This window comes from Propithecus coquereli, unplaced genomic scaffold (genome assembly GCF_000956105.1).
Source record: "Propithecus coquereli isolate 6110/MARCELLA unplaced genomic scaffold, Pcoq_1.0 Scaffold148, whole genome shotgun sequence".
NCBI classification, from domain to species: Eukaryota; Metazoa; Chordata; class Mammalia; order Primates; family Indriidae; genus Propithecus; species Propithecus coquereli.
In genome coordinates this window covers 2,178,094-2,200,137 of record NW_012139191.1, presented here as the reverse complement: position 1 = coordinate 2,200,137, position 22,044 = coordinate 2,178,094, and the positions used below count along the sequence as shown (strand labels likewise).

The 22,044-nt window shown below is 44.0% G+C and overlaps 1 protein-coding gene across 7 annotated transcripts in view; it reads left to right on the top strand.

The window, feature by feature from the left end:
• ERG (v-ets avian erythroblastosis virus E26 oncogene homolog) overlaps positions 1-22,044 on the top strand; it is a 274,924-nt gene that overhangs the window by 246,182 nt on the left and 6,698 nt on the right. For 6 of the 7 annotated variants that reach the window (XM_012640123.1, XM_012640121.1, XM_012640120.1 and 3 more), the window contains 4 exons: positions 4,576-4,644; positions 5,317-5,373; positions 6,070-6,117; positions 13,168-15,125. In XM_012640123.1, coding sequence (XP_012495577.1) covers positions 4,576-4,644; positions 5,317-5,373; positions 6,070-6,117; positions 13,168-13,688 — 695 coding nt within the window. In that variant the 3' untranslated portion in view covers positions 13,689-15,125. Of the gene's footprint in view, positions 1-4,575; positions 4,645-5,316; positions 5,374-6,069; positions 6,118-13,167; positions 15,126-22,044 lie in introns of those variants that run through there. The other variant, XM_012640127.1, reaches the window with a different exon arrangement.

The window sequence follows — 22,044 nt, the reverse complement described above, 5'->3', positions numbered from 1 at the left end:
CAGTTGACAGGACTGTTTAGTGACCTTGCAAGTAACCACACGTGGACATTTCCCCCTCATTTGTTCACGCTCCATCCCTTCTCTTCCACGCTTGTTCCTAGTGCTTTCCCCACATTTTCCTGATTTGAAACATACCTTCTTTCATGACCCCTTCGTTGAACGAGCATTTAGATCGGTCTCCTCTCCTCCCAGAAAGTGCTGGCGCATAGGCACACCCCTTTACATGCTCTGGTTTGATGGTCATTATTTTATGATGTTTCATGTGTTTTTCAGGTTGTTGTAGCCATTACTACCAGAAATCTTTTCCCTACCTCCTCTGTAAACACCCTTCTCCTTTGCTAAATCCACTTTTTAGGAGCTGTAGCTCCTTGAGGTCTCAGGGAAAAGTGGCAAAAACAGAGACAGGTCTGACTCACAGCATCCTGCAAGCCAGTGTTTGACTGCCCCGTGCACCCCCTGCCTGGCTTCTTAGGAGCAGGCCGTGTGGAAGTTCAGTTCTATCCCAAGGAGGATGTTCTATAGCCCCATCCCTCCCTCCTCCATCACCGTGATAGCCCATGTATAATAATGGGTATCTGGGATGTTATCAGAAGAGAGTAGAGGGTTAAACCTGCAAATGCAGCCTGAACTCATACTTTGAAGCTGGTGCTCTTCAGGGCTTTCTTGGAATCTTAAATTATTCCTCCGTTGGAGCTTGTAACTTAGTGCTGTTCAGCACAGCCAAGCTTAGCAAGACAATGCAACTACTTCATGGTACTCCTTAGTTAGGTGCTATGTAAAGCCTGTATCTCAGTGAATGGCTAAAAATGCATTCTTTGCTCCCACCTATTTCTAATATAATCACAGAGATCTGCAAACCTAGGCAGGAAGGGAATGCAAAATGTCCCCAAATCTCCATGTCTTCGATACAGCATTTTAGAAGACTTTAGGAAGTTGTGGAGGAAAACAAGACAGAGAGACTTAGTTACATTAGGGTTGGCTCTAAAAATTCCTTCCATTTGACAGAGGTGTATAGCTCTTGGTCTCTCTAATTTTCTTCCTCATTAGCATCTACATTCCTTGAGAGTAGGCAGATCTCATCCTTTCCCATCCAGCCCAGCCTGGGGACCTGCAGAGCAGCTCTGTAAATGTGGCCTGGATCCTGCAGAGAGGATCACCTCTTCCACAATCCAAATTCTAGTCCTTTAACAAATAAAGCAAGTGGGTAGTTGGAGGGCAAGAGAGCTAGAGAGTTGCTCCTCGTGAGCCTGATGAAGGGAGAATAAAAAACGTGAGGGAACTTTGCCCTCCGGGGAAAGGCAGCCAGAATGTTGTTTTGATTCATTGATGTCCTGGGCAGGGTGTGGTCGGGAGGGGTCTCATTCAGAATCAGGAACTAATCCCAGCTCCCAGTAAATAACAGAATTGCTGGTGTGTAGGCGCCAACACCAGTCAAGCTTCCCATGTGTAGCTCCATGTTGTTTTTGGTCTATATTATGACATATAACATACTTCTATGGTTGCCCCAAGCCTACTAGGAAATGGCTTTTATAAAGTTCAGTTTTTAAGCACAGTCATTTATAGATAAAACAGCAGAGCCCAAGCCAGGAAGCAGCCTTCCCCTACACAGGAACTTCTGCCAAGTGTGTGAGTTAATTACCTTGAAGATCAAAGTTAAAGGGAAATGGAAAAGGTGGTGAAATGGTCACCAAAAATTAAATATAAAATATATTCTTATTGGAAGACTTATGCTCAATTGTCAATAAAGGATAAAAGCAAAGGTACGTGGAGTAGTAATTTTTCAAGCTGCTAAGAGTAGAACTACTCAAAACTGGCTCTGCTTCGAGATGGTGGAGCTGCTGAAGCCGTCATTGCTGGAACTCCCCCCATCTCAGCAAGGCAGAGCTGAGAATTTCCCGATGTCACATCCCACAGGAGGAGGCTCCGTGCCCACAGCATGTGATCAGTAGCTGATAAGGAAACACTGGACCAGAATGTCATGAAAAATAACAAAAGCCCGCTTATCTTTCATGGCAATGCGTTTATGAACATGTTAATCATTGTTCATATAAACATCTCAAATTCTCAGCTGCAAAGGAGACTCAGTGTGGTGCTGGGTAGGTCCTGACTTATTTTCAAGGAAGGATGGGACGTGGTTGTACACCCTAAGAAGGATTTCTTGAATAAAGAGTTTCGAAATAATTTTGTAGTAGTAGTTTGGTGTTTAATTTTTTTTTCCAATTACATTTCATGAGCAACACTTTTCTATTTAAGGTAATATCTGACTAACCTACTGATGCTTGCTGTTAGTTCCATTAGCATACTTAGACCTTGGATAAAAGCGGTCCATCTAGGCCTCTTTTGGCCACTCTTTTTATTTGTATTGGCACACTCTACGTAGCATTTCTGAAATCGTTATCTGCAGGAGCACAGAGTCCTAAACAAGAGCAATAGAAAATGGCTGAGAGCAGGTTTTCTCAAATTTCAATGTGCACCCAGGTCACTTGGGATCTTGTTAAAATGCTGATTCTGAAGCGGTAGGTCCAGGATAAGATTCTGCATGTCGAACAAGCTCCCAGGTATTGCTGATATTGCTGGTTTACAGACCACACTTTGACAAACAAGGACCTAGAACATATTTCTGTATATATACATATTTCTGCTTTTTTCATTCGGTAAATAGAAGCTCTTTGTTAAGGTTCCTTTCTCCTCCTGGGTTAGGCTAGATGCTGTTATGATCGCCCTGCTGGTAGATTTTCCTTTCTGAGACAATTGGCAAATTGAAACTCTGGCTAACCATCTTTTAGACAGAATGCAACTGGCTGAGAATCCGTGTGCAAACTGCTCCCGGAGACTTAAGTTGAAATTTAGCTGTAAATGGGTAGCGGCTGCAGATTTAATTCCCATGTGCAACCCCAACACCAGAGAAGTGAAAATCTGAGGAGCTGGGTGGGAAAAGCTTAAGGTCCAAAAATGCAAAAATGCCAGCTGAGAGAGGGGGTGAGCAATGGCAGAGTTTAAAAAGAAAAATTTCCTAACCCTCTAAAGCTCTGAAGGGTAGGATTTCACAGACCACACTAGTAGCAATGCTTGCAGCCAAACAGACCAAATAAATTAAGGCAGTTCTGTGTTGAGTTTCACGTTGCATATCATTTCTATTCTCTTTGGGATATGAAAATAGGAAGAGACGTATCTTCTGCAGCATAGTCAAGCTCTTTGAAGATTGACCCAATAAATTGCCAGTTTTTAACAAGGTTAAATGATTTGTTTAAAGAAAGGCTTAGAAATAATAACATTGCCCTACCCTCCAAGTAAGATTTTATAGCCATCTCTCAGTGTCTGGCAGCAAAATACCTGCTAAACTGTCTGGCTATGGCCTTTAGTTATCCCTGAATGGCACATGATATTGAACTATGACTCGTCAATCCAAGAAGACATAGCTTTTGAAATGGTTGTGTAATAAGATTGCATGTAGCTTTACATATATGCATAGTTAATAAGAGCATGCATAATAATGCTTATGGAATATATTTTTGAAAGAAATTTGAAATGACTTAGAGCCTTGATAATCCTTAATAGAATTTACACTGAGGATAGTATAGTTATCAGACTTGCATATGCAAAGTGCAATGAATGAAGTTTTATGGGACAAGTGACATTACATTATAAATACAAAGAAATTATTGGCATGTACTTAAGCTCTGAAGGCCACTGTTGATGTGTTGTGGGGAGAATCCTATTTCAGTCCTGTGATTCATTTTATTTATTTATTTTATTTTATTTTATTATTTATTTATTTTTAAATTTCAGAATATTATGGAGGTACATAAATTGCTTTTGTGCAGTTTGAGTCAAAGTTATAAGTGTGCCCACCACCCAGATAATGTGCATTGTACCCGTTAGGTGTGAATTTACCCATTCTCTCCTCCCCCCAGTGGAAAAGCAATTCATTTTAGAGAAATTCTAAATTCATTTAGAAAATAAGAAAGAGTAGACATCTGCCTACAAAAATAACTACATCAGGTAAAACTGATTTGATAAAAATGGATGAGATTATGAAGGGAAATGGAGGTTGGCCAAGAGAGGCAGCAGGTCAGTGAGAGGCCAAGAAGACAGGAATCATTTCCAAGGAAGAAAGAGAAGGAAGAGGAGCAGGAATGTCCTTTGATGGATTTAGGGACAGACCTCAAACAAAATGGGTTTGATTCATCCAAGTTGTGGACTCTGTTTTGGATGCATCATGAAGAAAACGGAGGGCTAGGTTTAGATCAGCCTAAGTTAGAAGCAGGATAGCGTGAAAGAAACTTGCAACATGGTCTTGCCTTACGATTGTAGGAACTTACTTTAAGAAGAGTAAAGCTCTGGGAGGATCTGTCAGTGGAAGTTGTCAGATAAATGGGTGAGAATTTGAGATCCATAAAATATGCAAAATTATAACTTGTAAATAAAACCCAAATCTAGCAGAATGATTCTTTGGATTACTACATTTTCTTACACAGCATTTATTCTAATAAACACAAAATCAAATAAAAAACCAAAGCATCTATTATAAAAATGACATTATTGATCTTTTAGTCCATTTATTTGTCTTTACAGATTTACCCTATGAGCCTCCCAGGAGATCAGCCTGGACCGGTCACGGCCACCCCACCCCCCAGTCGAAAGGTGGGTACAGTGTTGGCTCCCCCTGCCTTGAGGCTGCTTGGACAACTGTGGGTGGAGTAAATCATAATTTCTGTGGTTAATTATGATTTTTCAACACGTGGAAGGTTTGTTCCATGGACCACAAAGCACGACTGATCTTTATTAAAAGCAGTGACTCTTTCTCTATTTGGGCTATACCTACTTTCATAATAGAAAGGAACGATGTAGCATATTTCAGCATGGACACATGCATGTTTCATGGGATGTTTGTGTACAGATGACATAATTGTTGATTTCCTTAATCGTGGCCATGCTTACAGTATCCCTGGCTTTATTTATTTTCCTGGTGGTTTTCCTTTATCTGTTTATTTTAGATGATGATTTATTTTAATGTGTTGTAAGCCATCTCAAATACTTTTTTTTTTTTTTTTACTTTTGGAAAAAGTAGGGGTATAAATGTTTTAAATAATGGAAAATAGCCTCTCTTTTTTTGTTATGATGTTTATATTTGTTTTCCTTAGAAAGGGATAATTTTCCTTACTATATTTTCCTTACCATAAGATGCTTCTTATTACAAGAGTTACGCTATTATGTTAGTAACTAAAGCGATTGACGGAATGATTACACAGCATCAAAGACAAGTGGCCAAATATAAGTTACAGCTGATTGTCTTTTTTATTTTTGGATTTTCAGCTGCTCAACCGTCTCCTTCCACAGTGCCCAAAACTGAAGACCAGCGTCCTCAGTTAGGTACGTTCCAGGGACCACCTGGATGCCCTAAGAGAAGATGCGGGCTCCTCAGGGCATTTCTAAAATGCGTCACTTCTTAAATGAGATTAATGTTATTTTTTCTTCTTTATGAGTGCTCCATATATAAAATGGGGACCAAACCATCAGCCTACTCAGTCGGTATGACTTGAGATTGTGCTAAAACATTTCCAAAACCTATGCAAAGAAAATGGGAAAAACATTCCCCCTGCACATAGGCTGCTGCTTGGTGATCTATGAGTTCCTTTATGGCCAAATGCATGTTTCACGGTATGTTTGAGTATATCAGTGTCTGTGTCGGGGCCACCGTGGAAACGCAGTGGAAGGTTGCCATTGTGGTGCTGAACGGCACTGCCAACATGGCCCTGGGGCCGGCTGGGGGCTTGGCACACGTCTGCCCTGTTTATACCCTGTGGTGTGGTCCCTGGGCTGGGTGTCAGGAACCTGGGGCTGAATCTGCACCCTGCTACCCAGTAGGAAGCCTCTGGCAAGAAACTTCACCGAGATCCTAGGCGGCATCTTACCTCATACGGCAGGTGGAGGCAGGTGATTTGGGGTTGGGGACATTTTCAGCTCTGGAATCTGAAAACACAACTGAGTCAGCATTACGTCTGAAGTCACAGCGGACTAAGTCACGACTGTGTCTTTGAGATGTGATGTCTTTTCTTTCTGCTGCAGACCCTTACCAGATTCTTGGACCGACGAGTAGCCGCCTCGCAAATCCAGGTGAGACATCCATGAGGATTTTGTCCTTATAAAGCGATCCTTGATTCTTTTAGCTTTAAGGTAAACTGGTATTGGTGAGAAGCTCCTTCAGCTGGACAAATTTCAGTTTTAGGTTTCACTGGATTATTTGCCATAGTGGAAAAAATGGGTCAGGTTATAAGTTAAGATTTTAGCTTTAGCAAAGAACATTCTAACCTAATCCGAGCTGTGATAGTCACAGACTGGGTGGCTTACACAACAGAAATGTATTGTCTCACGGTTCTGGGGGCTGCAAGTCTGGCATCCTGGCGTCGTGGTGACAGGCTTAGTTCCTTCTGAGGCTGCGAGGGAAGGGTCTGTCCCAGCCTCTCCACTTGGCTTGCAGACAACTGTCTTCTCCCTGCGTCTTCATGTCATCTTCCTCCTATGCAGTCTGCATCTGTGCCCAAATTTCCCCTTTTTATAAGGACACCAGTCATATCAGAACAGGACCCCCCCACCAATGAGCTCAGTTTAACTTGATTTCCTCATTCAAGACCTTATCTCCAAAAAATGTCACATTCTGAGGTACTGGGGGAGGGTCAATTGGCAGGGACACAATTCAACCCAAAACATGAGCAGATAAAATAACTAATATTTTTAAAAAGAGGACTTTAATTACAACCACGAGATTTCAAATTCGGCATCATGATGGTCTGTTCAGCATTTGATGGTCTGTTTCTGAACTTAGATGCTAGAAGAAAGTGCAGATTCTTAATTGGCCCCTTTGTAACCAGTTCCTTGCCAAGGATGGTCACCTGTCCTCACGTTCCAGTGCCAGCCAAAGAGCTTTCTTCGTTTGTATTCAGATGAGAACCAGCTGTGCCGGCACCAGCTTCAGAAATTCATAGCGTATGTTGCATATTGTCAACTGCAAACTCAAGTGCCAAGAAGTCACAGGCTTATTGCAAGTACAAGCTGGAATGTACGCTTCCTAAATATTTGAGGCCAAAATAGGGTTAGAAGTGGAAAAATTCAGATTCAATCAGCGTACATCCCCACAAGAGAATCTATACATCGAGAACATGAAATACCATCATTTTTTTAGCATCTGCATCTTTGACATTAAATTTCGGATCACGTTAATTAATTCAGTAAATATTTTTTAAGCAGCTGAGCAGCTAGAGGGGACTGGTTAGCCTGGGGCCTAGACTAGGCGCTCAATAATTATTCGCTGAATAAACAATTCCCAGGGACAAGGAGATATAGTCCTCGACCTCGGGGAGCTTTCAGCCAGTGGAGAGATGGACACACGTAGTCACAACACCGTCCAAACCACGGAGCCACACGCTCTTTTTTCTGTGTGCACGTCCGGCTTGTAGCCCAGGTCCCTGAGTCTGTGGCCTTCTCAAACTGCTGCTCCTTCTGCAACGGGCACATAGCCGTTCAGATACAAAGAATAACTGTGCTTTGAGATGATTATCATCAGTCATGCTTCAGGAAGACTGATCCGGCAACAATGTTCGGGATAGATTAGGAAGAAGAAAAGGACGGAAGCTGTAACACTCAGGGAACATTAATACAATAATGTGAAGTAACAATCAAACAGTTCCCACCCCATGGAATGCACCCCCAATGTAGTGTGCTATGTCCGAGATCCCTTCTGTGCCTCATTATAGCCCAGGGAGCGCATTGTCTCCATTCTCCAGAAGAGGAATCAGAAGTCCAGAGAAGTGAAGTAACTTTCCCTGAGTCACACAGCCAGTAAGGAGAAAGGCTGGATGTGAAACCTGACTGCCTCCAGACTCCGTTTTTGTTGTCTTGCCCTACACTGCCCCCGACTGAGTAGGAAGGGATGGGAGGGTCTTGGAAAACGAGGACTGAGAATAGAAAGGAAGGATTTCTGTTGAGTTTAACAACCGCCTAGGTGCAGGGGATGAATATGAGGTCAGGAAGGAAGAGGAAGAAGTCAAGCTGCACCAGACAAGATCAGGCTGGCCTTTCACTCACAAATTGGCCAAATGAAATATACGTCCATGCCCATGTTGCTGCTTGGCTTATCTGGGAAACGGGGCCAAAGAAAGTCACTTGCCCCTAAGCAGAACACCAACTCTGCAGGGACACACGGCAGCAGCCCTGTTTCCAGCAGCCTGGGGTGCGCCCTGCAGGTGGAGGGACCTGGGCTCTGGGCTGGGAGACACTTACCAGGCCTGGGGAAGGCGTCCTGGAGCAAAGCAGCCTGGAGCATTGACATCGTGAGCAAAGGTCTGCGCCTCACACTGTTAAGACTTTTCTTACTGGGCCGGGGGAAAGTAGCAACAACCACACTTTGATTTGTAATCAAGTGACTTTAAGATAAAGACTTACTTAGTTTATAATCAATTAGACCTTCTCCCCATCTATGCCTAGGCCTGTGCCAGTTGTATTCATGTGACCTTTTCCCCCGAAACTAGTGTGTCTTTTATCTTTCTATTAATGAGAACGCTTTTTCCTGTTTGATTCTATTTTTCCATTCTCTGATAAATAAATCCTTCATCACTTCAAACTTGCTGCCTTTGCTCTTCATACGATGCAAACTCTTTTTCATCATTTTAAGTGGAAACATTACATCATGCGGCATGAATGTGCAAGATGATATCAGCATCCCAGCATCTCTATCCCAAATGTTCATTTGGTGTGCACTTGGGACATCATTTCTCCTGCTGAGAAAAGTGTGTACCTGCATTCTGATGTCATGGATCAGTTATAAGTATCACGGCTCGTTTATGTCCCTTTGGAATGGCTGAGAATTTAACGTGGCTTTTCTAATGAATTTAAATTATCTTCCCATGAAAGGGTTTTCTTGGGGTGTGTTCAGAGGCTCCCTCCATGCTAAGTGGGTACTCTCTAACGGTAGCTGCGAGCATGCATCCTGCTTCATGTGGAGCTACAGGCCACTTTAGGGATATTTTGCAATTTGTCAGGAGGTGGGAGCATGCAATATTCCAGGCCCAGGGAGGGGACAACCTGGGAGGGATTTGAGGAGGCTGCGGAGGTGTGTGCACAAGCCAGGCCTGAAAGCAGTGGCCGTGCAGTGACTAAGCATGGCAGCCTGGAATCTGGGTCCCGACCCTTGCTGACCCTGGGCAAGGTAAGGCAGTCTACCTCTTGGAACTTCAATTTCCTCACCTCTGCCATGGGCTCATCACATGATTTTTGTGGGGATTGAATAAACTAACACATGTAAGGTATTTAGGATGCTGCCTGGCGCATAGTAAGCTTTCAAAGGGTATGGGTCAGCCCTGAGAACAACCCCTTGGTGTTCCCGGGGGTGGGGGAGGGTAGTTGCTTTCCTTTTGGCTATAGGCAAGAAGTATACTTTTCCTTAAACTCTGGTTTTCAGCCCAAAGAAATCATGACAAGAGCATTCACGTACTGAGGTCATCCTTACGGTGACCCTGCAAGATAGTACTATTTTGACACCCCGTTTTATAGATGAGAACACTGTGACGGAGAAAGCTGGGGGAGTTGCCCTAGGTCCCGTAAGTGGCAGAGCCAGGATTCAACCGAGGCAGTGCCAACTCCAAAGCTGGTGTGGCCATCGCCATGCGTCCCTGCCCCTCCGGCAAGTGGTGTCTGAGCCTCAGGGCAAAGACTTCAGCAGGACACACCTGCTGCCCTGCACAGGGGATTATCTGCTCCGCCCCCAGCTTCTACAGAAAGTGGCCCCAAACCACTGCCACGTGGTGCTGGCCGGGGCCCCTCCAACTCCCGGCCCCGGAGCTGACTGCCCTTGTTCCTCTGTCAGCTGACGGCTGCAGTGGCCCGTGCGACACTTCCACCAAGCCCGCAGCTGCTGAGTCACTCTGCAGCTCTCTGCTTTTCTCTGTGGTTTGTAAACCGTTTAGGTTGCTTTCTTTTTTTTTTTTTTCTTTTTTTCTCTTTTGCCCTTTTGTGCTCAGACTGTACTTCTTTGCTAACACATTTCTGTCCTTTTGTTTTAACTGTATTAGGAGATTACTTTTCTCCTCCAAATTAAAGGGTCACCTTCTGGGCTCTTAAATGCCACACCCACTCCCTGTCCTGCACAGGTGCACAGGGATCCCCCGTAGGTGCAGGATGCTGCCTGCCACTGGTTTTTTTTTTGGCCCCAATCCTGTTTTTTTTTTATTATTATTTTTTATTAATTACCCTAGGACAAAACTAGCTGCTCCTTACTAACATTGCAAAGACGTTATTAAGACAGAATGAGGCGTAGATGTACCAAGGAAAGGTGATTCATGAGGTGGAGGCAGCGATGCTGCTCAGATTGGAACTCTTGTCTTTTCAGGGCGTCTCTTTTTACCTGTTAGTTCGGCCAGTGAGGGACCCAAGCCACCTGTAGGCTTTCCTAAGCCCAGGCATCCTTGTTTGGAATCCCTATTCCAATAATGCACCTCATCATGCATTATAAACGGTATTGTTTTGGCAGTAAAATAAAAATGTAATAGATTGTTTTTGAAATTCTGTGGCTGAGAGCAGCTCATTTGCTTTGCCATTAACAAAGATTTCCCAGCAGCCGTGGCTCATCCTTGAGAATTCTTGCCCTGTAGGAAAATCCGCTCCACACCCTGCAAATACAGTGAATTTTGTTACGAATAGTAAATTTAATGATTAATGAGTTTAACATGACATTACATTTTGTACTATTTACTAACTTTCATCGACTGCATTTCCGGCTTTATTCTCAGGTTCGGAAGCTGATGAACTTTGTTTACAGATCTCTCATTTCCATAGACCCTTGAAATGCTCCCACGGCCTGAGCTAATGCGTCTTCATGGCGAATGCATGAAATAGTCGAGTGAGAAACAAGCTTGTCTGTCCTTTGGGCATTGAGTTTCCAGCCATGGATTTAGATCCCGACTCTCTAGTAGAGACATGAGATCACTTTTCTCCACTGGTTCTCTCCTACACACGTTTATAGGGGAAGTGGGTGAGGGACAAATTCCTAAGAGGCGATGCCAAGGTTTGAATAGATATTGAGTGTTATGTTGCTGTTTGGCAGGTCTGTGCATTTATACAAAATCTGTGGAATTACTCTCTCTATAGGAGGAAGCTGACACTGAATATTTATTTTCAAACAACTGTATGTGTTTACACTGAAGCATATGTTAGACTATTAAATCAAAAATCCATGTTTTTCCCTATTCCCAGGTCAAAAATGGAATTTTTTTCAAGTTGTACTCCTTTGGTTACTCTCTCTCTCTCTCTCTCTCTCTCTGTCTCTCTCTCTCTCTCTATGTGTATATATATACTAAGACCATATGTTTTTCTCATACCGTTCTTTGTATTTTTTAAATGCATATTAATGAAATGTTGGAGGCAACAAAACTTGATTGAGAACAGTCTGTATATGTGGTTCTGAAAAAGCAAAGGCTTCCATTGCAACGAACTACAAGCTGTTAATACATTTCAAATGTGTTGCTAGATTGAAAACGAGCATTTTCCAAAATACATTCGGCAAAGGCTGACCTTTCTCACGATGCCATTGTATGGCTGAATTCACAAACATGTCCATGTCCATGTAGCCAACATGCAAAGAAGGATTTATGAGCTGGACAATTTATATAGGGAGCAAGTTAGGAAGAATTTAGAGGAAAACCAACTTATAATTGATTTTTACATCATATCAATCCCAGAGTAGTTGCCAGTTAAAGTTACTTTCATCATTTTATCACATCTATTGTTATTACTTATAATAAAAGGTAATCTTTTGGGTAATAAGGGCCGGGCAGTGCTGTAGCTGGAGTTTGGGAAGAAAGACCTGCCTCCCATCCGTTTTGAAAGCTCTGAAATCTGTTCGACGCGGCTTAGCCTCTCCTGGTGCTCAGTGCTACTGTCAATATTTACACACTTCTCTGCTTTGGGGAGCCACATATCATCTTAAAGTATTGTAACAGAGTGGCCAGAATGATGTGTCTCGACTTTTCTCTGAATTTCATAAAACATAAAACCCATATCTGTGCTTTCAGTTGGGATCAAGAAAATTCTGTCTGTGTACACCAGGGAAATGAGATCTCTTTGACCAAGGCAAAGTCTCGTTCGACTCCCCAGGAGGACTTGCAACCTCCCATTGTTGCGGATTTTCTTTTGGAAACGCTGCTTAACACAATTGGCTTTGCAATGCAGGGGCAACGCGTGGATTTCCGTTACGATGCACTTGCCTAAATACTGGAACTGGGTGATCTGGTTTGAAAAGGCGCCAACTTTTTTCTAAACTTCCTCATTTTGAGTGGGTTAATTCTGTTCTAGGAAAAGTTTTGACAGAATCGCTTTCTGAGCGCCAGCAAAATGTTATGTTAGAAATAACGGTGTTTACTTCCATTCTCTATTTTTTTCCATAAACTTTTAGAAGTTCATTTCCTAAGTCTAACTTTTATTATCTTACTTGACCTAGCCAATATAAATGGTATTAAGTCATTATTGCCATTCACATAATGGCACTTTCTGCCTCACAAAACAGGAAAGAATAGCTCTTCCATCCCCTGAGCACCAGGCCGCTCTGGCTCTTCTTTTAAGGAAGTCAGAACTGGATGGTACCAACCTGAACTTGGCCCTGTCTGGATTCTCTGCATTCTGTAAAGGACTTGGATCTGTTAGTGCAGCCTGATAGTCACCAAGGATCATGTCTTAGGTCAGGTTTCCTAGAGGCGGGGCTTGGGATAAGGTCGCTTGTAGAGGAGACTGAATAAGAGTATGTTCTCAGGAGACAGGGAGTGAGGAATTGGAATAGGGCAGGGGAATGCTAAGGAAGCTTCTGACCTCCCTTAAGCCCCTTAAAGCTGGACCCTCGCTTCCGCCAATCCCACTAGGAGCTCCAGAGTGGGAACCGCATTGCAGAGTTGGTCCTTCCTTGAGGCAAGGGGGCCCGTGTTGCCCCGTGTCGGTCCGTCTGGCCATGGGATACCTGGGGGTGGGGGAGGCAGCTCTTGTGCAGCCAAGGGCAGTTCTCTGGAGAAGAGGGCAGCAGAAGGGCGTGTGGGTGGCGCCCCAACAGCACCCACTTGTGTCGTGCAAGAGGGGACGTCTGTCTTCACCTCAGGCCCTGTTCTCACAGGTGTTTTCTTTCACTAGGGAGTGGCCAGATCCAGCTCTGGCAGTTCCTCCTGGAGCTCCTGTCCGACAGCTCCAACTCCAACTGCATCACCTGGGAAGGCACCAATGGGGAATTCAAGATGACAGACCCCGACGAGGTTGCCCGGCGCTGGGGAGAGCGGAAAAGCAAACCCAACATGAACTACGATAAACTCAGCCGTGCCCTCCGTTATTACTATGACAAAAATATCATGACCAAAGTCCACGGCAAGCGCTACGCCTACAAGTTCGACTTCCACGGGATCACCCAGGCCCTGCAGCCCCATCCACCGGAGTCGTCTCTGTACAAGTACCCCTCAGACCTCCCGTACATGGGCTCCTACCACGCCCACCCGCAGAAGATGAACTTTGTGGCTCCCCACCCTCCAGCCCTCCCCGTGACATCTTCCAGTTTCTTTGCTGCCGCAAACCCATACTGGAATTCGCCAACTGGGGGTATCTACCCTAACACTAGGCTTCCCGCCGGCCATATGCCTTCTCATCTGGGCAGTTACTACTAAAGACCCGACAGAGGCCTTTCCCAACAACGTACAATCACCAATAAATCGCCACAAACTCTATTGGAGAACATGAATCAAAAGTGCCTCAAGAGGAATGAGAAAGCTTTACTGGGGCTAGGGAAGGAAGCCAGGGAAGAGGTCCAAAGACTCTTAGCAGGAGGGAGTTACTCAAATATTACTACGGAAATAAGGAGGATGCTAAAATTGTAATGTATATGGACATGTAAACTGAGGACCGGCCTTGTAAAAGACATTGTATGTAGAAACATGAAGTCACAAGGACAGAGTGCCAAAGAAAGTGGTCTTAAGACGTGTATAAACTTTAGAGTGTGGGATTCTGCTAATGCAAACTGGGATTAAACTAAAGCAATAGAAATAACACAGTTGTGACCTAACATACCGTTTATAATGTCATTTTAAGGAAAACTACCTGTATTTAAAGATAGAAACATATCAAAAACAAACAAACAAAAAGACATGAGAGAGACCGCAGCCCATCAGCAGACGTCGGTATGGAACTCAGCGGCGTTTGCTGTTTTGGTTGAAATCAGATACATTCCATTTGATGGGAGCTGTCAGCTCTCTCCAACTGTGAAGATGACCCAGAGTTTCCAACTCCTTTACAGTATTACCAGACTATGAGCCAAATGGTGGGACCGAGAATGTGTGCAGAGTGAGTGTGTGATTGTAGGCAGAGGGCTGGAAGAGGAGGAAGAGGAGGGAACAGAGGAGGAGGTGGCACGGGCTGGGAGAGAAACTTCTCAAGCAGTAAAGATTGGACTTGAGGACATTTGGGGAGTGTGGAGAATGAGTTATGGAGACTTGCGGGTTTGCGCGGTCAGTGTTATGCCCCAGTGTTAGGAGAAAGGACACAGCGTAACGGAGAAAGGGGAAGTAGTAGAAGTCAGCAGCAAAAATGAGCATCTCTTTTTTTGTTTGTCAAAAGAAAATTTTAACTGGAATTGTCTGATATTTAAAAGAAACATTCAGGACCTCATCATTCCGTGGGGGCTTTGTCCTCCACAGGGTCAGGTAAGAGTCGGCCTTCTTGGCGACCACAGTGAGAAATCACGTAGGCATTTTGGGTAGGTGGCTCCAGTTTTCCTTTTCGAGTCGCGAACGCTGTGCGTTTGTCAGAATGAAGTATACAAGTCAATGTTTTTTTTTTTCTTTTTATATAATAATTATATAACTTATGCATTTATACACTACGAGTTGATCTCGGCCAGCCAAAGACACAAGATAAAAGAGACAATCAATGATACAATGTGGCCTTGAATTTTAACTCTGTATGCTTAATGTTTACATATGAAGTTACTAGTTCTTAGAATGCAGAATGTATGTAATAAAATAAGCTTGGCCTAGCATGGCAAATCAGATTTACACAGGAGTCTGCATTTGCACTTTTTTTAGTGACTAGAGTTGCCTAATGGAAACGTGCTGGATGTTGTGGTTTTTGTGTTACAATTTTACTTTGTCCAGGCACTTGTGCAAGAGAGCACCAAGCAGATGGATGTTTTGGCACAAAACAGTGTTCTTCTTGCCCACTTTCTCTCATTCCCTGCCCCTCTGGAACAGAGGGACCAAAGGTTTCACACTGGAGCCTCCACACTTACGCCCAGAATGAAAAGAAGCCTCTAACACTGAGGTTGTAATTGAGAAATTCTAGTTCCACACCTGGTCACAAATCACCCTTAAGCCCTGCTATGATCATAAAATGGTTGTTGAACAGTGAACAAGCTATTGCTCTTCATGCAAAGTGTATTACGATTGGTAAATAAAGTGTCACAGATGGCTGCAGTTTCTCACTTTAAAGAAACAAGGGACAGCTTCTAAATTTACTACCTGGCTTCTCTTTCAGAAGATCCCACCAGCTAGACTGTTGCTTTAGTCTTCCCACCCCAGAATAATCTGAACACCATGGTTTGGGACTCAGCAGCCCTGTGCCTGAGGTCACCGGTTCTCCCTTGCAGACACAGTTTATTTCTATGATCTAAAGTCACTTTCCCTGGGCATCTTTTCTTTTCTGTACTGCCAACCCTAGCTGAGGTGAAGGCAATTCGAGAGGCGTAAGACGAGGCCGCCGTGAGAAGGAGCGAGCCTAAGCAACTTCTCAGCCTGAATCAGTTTCTGAATTGGCCCATTTCATGGCTGTTTCGGGACTCATTTTTGCACTTGTAATCCTTTTGCTATGATTAAATGAAGTTGCCAAACCTCTGTGCTGTGGATACTTTGGCAGTGGTCTTTAAAGGCAGTAGGATACGATTACCAGTGCTCCAGACACCCCGCATTACTTGGATTGAACAGAGCCCAACCATCAATCATTTCCCAGCAGCTTGGGAAAGGCCCACAAAGTGCCTGTATCTCCTTAGGGAAAGCAAATAAATAAAACCATAAAAGCTGGCGGCTAGGGTGATCCAAACCGTACTAATGGAAAGGCTCAGTCATTTTTATTTTGAAATGCAAAGGCAAGGCACACCTACACTCTGCATATAAATACAAATCCACTTGGATAATCACTCAGTTCTCTCTTTCAAGATTGAATCATGAACAAAATAATAAAAACAAGACATGATTATCGTATTCAGTTTTAACAGATGTTTTCAGTTAGATTCCTCAACCCCTCCCAACCCTAATCCAGGTTATTAGCAAGTCTTATGAGCAACTGGGATAATTTTGGATAACATGGTAATACTGAGTTCCTCCAAATAAATAATCTTTAAATTGTCTTAAAATGACATTAACCCTCTGCTCCTGTCGTAATCTAAATTCAAAACACCCTTCAGGTCAGATTCATAGTCACATGAACCTTTTCTCTCTCTCTGCTTCTGCCCATCCCTGGACCTGCCCTGATGGATGCTCACGATTTTTATAGTCTTACTCCTGTGGGCAAGAGGTTTGTCTTCTTTTCTTGTCTTCAGTAGTCTTTTGGGCTTTGTCCTTGGTGAAGTCCCCAAATCTCAGTCAAGACTTTATTTTTGCTCCCAGTTTGATGCCCTGGTTGCATCTTGGGGGGGGTTCACAATGCAGTGATCTGTCAGGACTGATGCAGTTCGCAGGCTCTCTGCTTCTCCTGAGCGCCTGTCTTGCAGGTGGAGCACCTGCAGCTGAGAGCAAGGGCCCCGAGGTGCTACCCTCCAATGACAGGTGCAGCAAAGATTGGGAGCTGGGGAGGCGATGGTAGACAGGGAAAACATAGATGTCCTACAGGTCTCCCATATTGACCTGTCATCTGTGGAAACAGAGCAACATAATTTTTTTTAAAACCTGGTTTAATTAGTCTCTCATCTCAAATACAGTTGTGAGACAACCAATCAGAGGAAAAAAAACACTTTGGACTGCTCAGAAGTATATCAATTTCTATGCCTTCTCTTTATCTTCACCTTGGTTTAAAGAAATCTTGTCAAGATATTTTCACATCAAATGGAAAAGGCTGGATATACAAATCAAATATTAAAAACAACTAGAGTCTCTTCATTTATAACACAGCAGTGTTTTTCAAAGTGAGTTTCCTGGGCCAGCGGTACCAGCATCACATGGAAACTTGTCAGACAAGCAAATTTCCAGGCAGTTCCCTAGACCTGCTGAATCAGAAATTCTAGGGTGGGACCCCACCATTGGTTTTAATAAACCTTACAGGTGATTTTGATGCATGCTGATGTTTGAGAACTACAGCTGTAGAAGAAAAGAAAATCTGTGTCTACTCATGAAAGCTCAGCATGATGTCTCGATTCAGTGAAGTTTCTTCTGTGGCCACATAAAAATCAACCATCAGGAAAACCATTTTATTCTGAAAGAGTCGTTCTAAGTTGTGCTTCCTCTGAGCAACTGTTCTCCCTACCATTAACTTCTCCCTGGGTGAATCAGTTATCCACGCTGCGTAACATCTTCCCACAAACGCGGCAGCTGAAAACAACACATACTGTCTCCCAGTTTCCATGGGTCAAGAGTCCTGGCACAGGTTGGCTGTTGAGTCTCATTAGGCTGAAATCAAGGGACCATCCAGGGCTGTGATCTCACCTGAGGCTCAGGTTTCCTTTCCAAGCTCTCTGGTTGTTGGCAAAATTGAGTTCTTTGAAAGTGTAGGACTGAAGTTTCATTTCCTTACTGGCCGTCAGCCAGAAATTGCTCTCAGTTCTTAGAGGTCGCCTAGGGTCCTTGCCATGTGACCCTCTCCAAAACAGGGTAGTTTGTTCCTTCAAGGCTAGAAGGAGAATCTCTCTCTCTTTGAATTTTTCTCACCTTTTCTCAGGGCTCACCTGATTAGATCAGGCCCACCCAATGTAATCACTTTCTTCTTTTTTTTTTTTCCACATCTGCAAAATTTGTTTTGCCATAGACTGAACTTAGTCACCGGAGGGCTCGCCCGTCATCTTGCCAGTCCCACTCACACTCAAGAGAAGGGGGCCATAGAGGGCACGTGCATCAGAGGATGGGAATCTTGGAAGTCATCTTAGAATTCCACCTACCACATCACGGCTATCCTGCCTGTGCTTCTGGCAGTCCTAAAAGCCCTCTGGCCAACCAAGTGTCCTTAAAATGCACGTCGTCTAAAAGGCCAGCCGCCACTCGGCAGCACTATACACTGCAGCCCTGTGCTCCATGCCGCCTGTGCCCACTGGCAAGTCTCAGGGTCAGAATCTGACCAGTTTGAATCTGTATGTCAGACATGTAAGGTATAATGCCAGGTTTTCACTGGTAGTTTCATGTTTTTTTCTTTTGACTCTTAGTAAAAATAAATAAATGAATAAATAAATAAATAAATAAGGCAGCCTGAGTTAATGCTATAGGGAAACATGTAGGCAAACTTTTCTAACTTACAATTGTAATTTTAAACTATTTTACTAAGTAAAATATCTTTATTTTCTCATAAAAAATTTAAAGTATTATTCTGTTAAATGAAGTCATAATATTAGTTGATTGTAATTTGTGCTAGAACATGCTGAATTACAGACTTGTGCATGAAGCATGTTATATGTAGGGACTTTATGAAAAAAAAAAAAAGAAATGAGTTTTTCATGTTTCATAGCATGTTCCCTAAAGAAAATAATGCAGAAATGGTAGGTAGCCAGAATTTCTTCCTGAGATTACTTCATAGAACAGTTTGGGGGATGTTGCAAAGTTGTGAGTAATTGAATGAGCAGGGCCAGAGAGTACGAGTTCAAAGATTGATGCTAATTTAGAAGAGAAGGCCCGGGATTAAATTCCAGGCCTCTGCCTTTGAACCTACTTACTCATACTTTACTTGGATACAGCTGAAGAAAATTCCAGATGCTGTGAGCCTAAGAGGACAATAGGTCCCATGACCACATGACAAATTCAGGATGCCAAAGAACAGGCTAAAGTAATGGGCTAGATCTTAAAGGTGTTAGGACCTCCAGCCATGTCCGGAACACCTGGGAGTTGGACAGAGCAGCAGCACATGTGGAAAGGACTTCAAGATTTTGGAGATGACAGCGATGAAATGCAGAATAGCCAGCTTTTAATGAGCCTTTTATGGGTCAGACACTGCGCAGGCACTATTTTATTACTCCCTTCAACTGCCCCCACCACTCAAATTCTTAAAAAATCCAGACAGATTAAACAATTTACCCAGATCACCCAAGGTAAGAAGTAGAACTAATGCTTGTTCCAATACTATCTGAATCCAAAACCTCTACTCTTAATCTTAAGCTATTTTGCCTATATTGACAGAAAATTCAATGAGAGAATGACATGACTGTCAATCTTAGGCTGCATGTTTTAAAATAGATTGCGAAAGAGGACATGTTTATTCTGCACTGAACAGATTCCAGTGTCAATTCTGGGCCTACACTGGAAGAGTGGCATAGGCCAGCTAGTGCAAGTGCAGTGGAGACAGATCAGGAAGGGAGGGAGACCAAGGCCATGCCACTGAGGACTAGATGGAGGGATGTTCAGTGTGTTTACCGGAAGTGGGATCACATTTACCATCCATTGATTCAGGACCCAGCACAGTACACAACAATATTAAGCTGGCAGGAAATGGAAGAACTCTTCAACAACTGGAGGATCTCCAAATGGAACGGCCAGCCTTTGACCACGAGTTCCTGGATACGGGTGCTCTCAGGTGAGGAATGCATGACTGCTTGCCATGTGTTCAGCAGCACGTGACCATGTGGCTATTTAGGTCTGTCACAACTTGCAACATGATTAAATGTCAATGTACACACAGGTCAGGGAAGAGAGTCTGAAATGAAGGACAGCTTAGTAGCCTCACTCTTGCTCAGTGCCACTTAGTCTTAAGGAGAAGAGCACGTTAGGGCTTTAGACATTAGTGGCACCAGAATTTGCCCAAATTCACTTGTGGTGTGGCTCTGTGACTGAAGCAGCCAGCTCGTGGGACAGCTGAACTTTCCTTCCACATTTTCTCACTTAGGAGGAACACGGATCTCCTGCAGCACACTTACGTGAAGGCACACGTCCTGAGAGTTGTTGGTCACAGCCTGCTCAGTGTTAGATATGGCTCAGTTGAAAGGGTGTCAGCCTGCTGCAGGGACCCTCAATCCAATTCCAGACTAACCATTTCCACCTCCGAGTGGGCACAGGAGGCCGGGAGCCAAGGCTGGTTTTCCATTTGAGCTCACGAGGTAGAGGCTAAGGAAGGGGTGGGGGTGTAGGCTGAATGTGTAAGAAAAAATTTGGCCTAGAAGTTATGAAACGGTGGTTTTTTTTTTATTTTTATTTTTTGTAAACTCTCTTGACTAGAAAGCCAGGATATTTCAAGATGCTGACAACTTGTTATTTTAAGTAAGTTCTTATTAATTTTTGTTTTTTATTTGGCAAGAATATAACTGAAATTTGTTTCAAAGGTTTGAAGGTGGGTGGATGGGTAACTTTCCCACACTTTTTCTCCTGGGGTGAAGGGGAGGAAAAGGCTAGGTGTCCTCTTTGCTATCGCACCAGGGCATGGTTTCCAAGCTGCCTCAGCAGAACTGGGTGCAGGCTGCTGGCAGGAGAGGGAGAGCCAGAGGTCCAGTTCCAAGTAATTGCTGATATGCAGGTTTCAGGTCCAGAGAGGAGCTTCCCAGTGGGTATCATTTTCTCCTTTAAACAATAATACTAATAGTTACAATTTTTTGATGATAATAATAATAGCTTAGTGCCAAACATTAGCTTTTTAATTTAACTTGCACAATAAAACTTTTGAGATATTTTTATTATTTTACAGATGTGAAAGTGAGGCGTTGAGAGGTTACACAATGTCATACATAAATCACCCTAAGTCGTAGGAAAATCTTACAACTTTCGGAACCTGGAATTCTAATGGCCTTCCTAAACCATCGCTTGGATGGCTTTCAAGGGAAGTCAAATTAAGTGCCCTCCCCACATCTAGCTATGCTGGGCAGAAGCCCGGTTGTTGGTAGTTATCAAACAGGAAGCATTTCCCAGCTCCGCCCTGCAGTTTTAGGGCGGACTGCCGCTTGCTGGCGGTGCTGGGCAGACTTGAGGTCTCTCGGATGCAGAACACAGAAACTGTGCTGAAGGAGTCCCAGCTACTGGGCCGTGGCCTGGGGGAGGCGCGGGGCTGCGACCCGTGGCAGTGACCTGGTGGCCACATGCCTCCGTCCGCTCTGCTTCTTTGTGTCAGAGCTGAGGCCCTCCCAGATGGGGCAGGTCCCGGCTCGAGGAGAATAAATGGCCGTTCTTTCGTTCCCATGTTGGGAATCCACTCAGGAGTCAGGCAGATGAAAATCTAAATAAATATCTCTTTACTAGGAGTAAGAACATGGCTTAAAGCTGCAGCAGCGGGTGCGCAGACTTCGTCCCCTCCACGCTGGCGTGCCTCCAAGGAGAAACACCTGAACCAGTTTCCGGTCAGGGTAGGCCCCGCCTCTTCCTGTGAAAGAGAGCGGAAGGGGTGAGCAGAGAGCAAGAGTAACTGTGATGAGGGCCCTCCCCATGGACATGTGCCGTAGCGAGAAATAATGGTTCCGTACTAACAATAGGCCCCGAGTCAGATTGGTTGATTTGACAGTTCTCCGAAAACCCCTGCTCTCCTGGAATTTTCTAACGTGAGACCCTGGGTCTGTCTGTGCCTCTGCCCTTCACGGTCAGGTGGTGCAGCTCATTGAAAAGCGGGATTATACAATGGTCACTGGGCTTTAAACCAACACTGTCAGGCCCAAGCTTACTAAGGCGACCTACTCCAATTAAGAAACAATACCGACAGGGGACCTATAGCATTCACCCAATGAAGACTGAGCTCTCGTTAAGGACGTTTTATCCAAATTCACCTGGCTGTTAAGCAGAAAAGACAGGATTTGAATCAGGGTCTCTCTGATTCCAAACCCATCATGACTAGACAGCTGTTCTACCTCTCAGAGAAAGGGCTGAC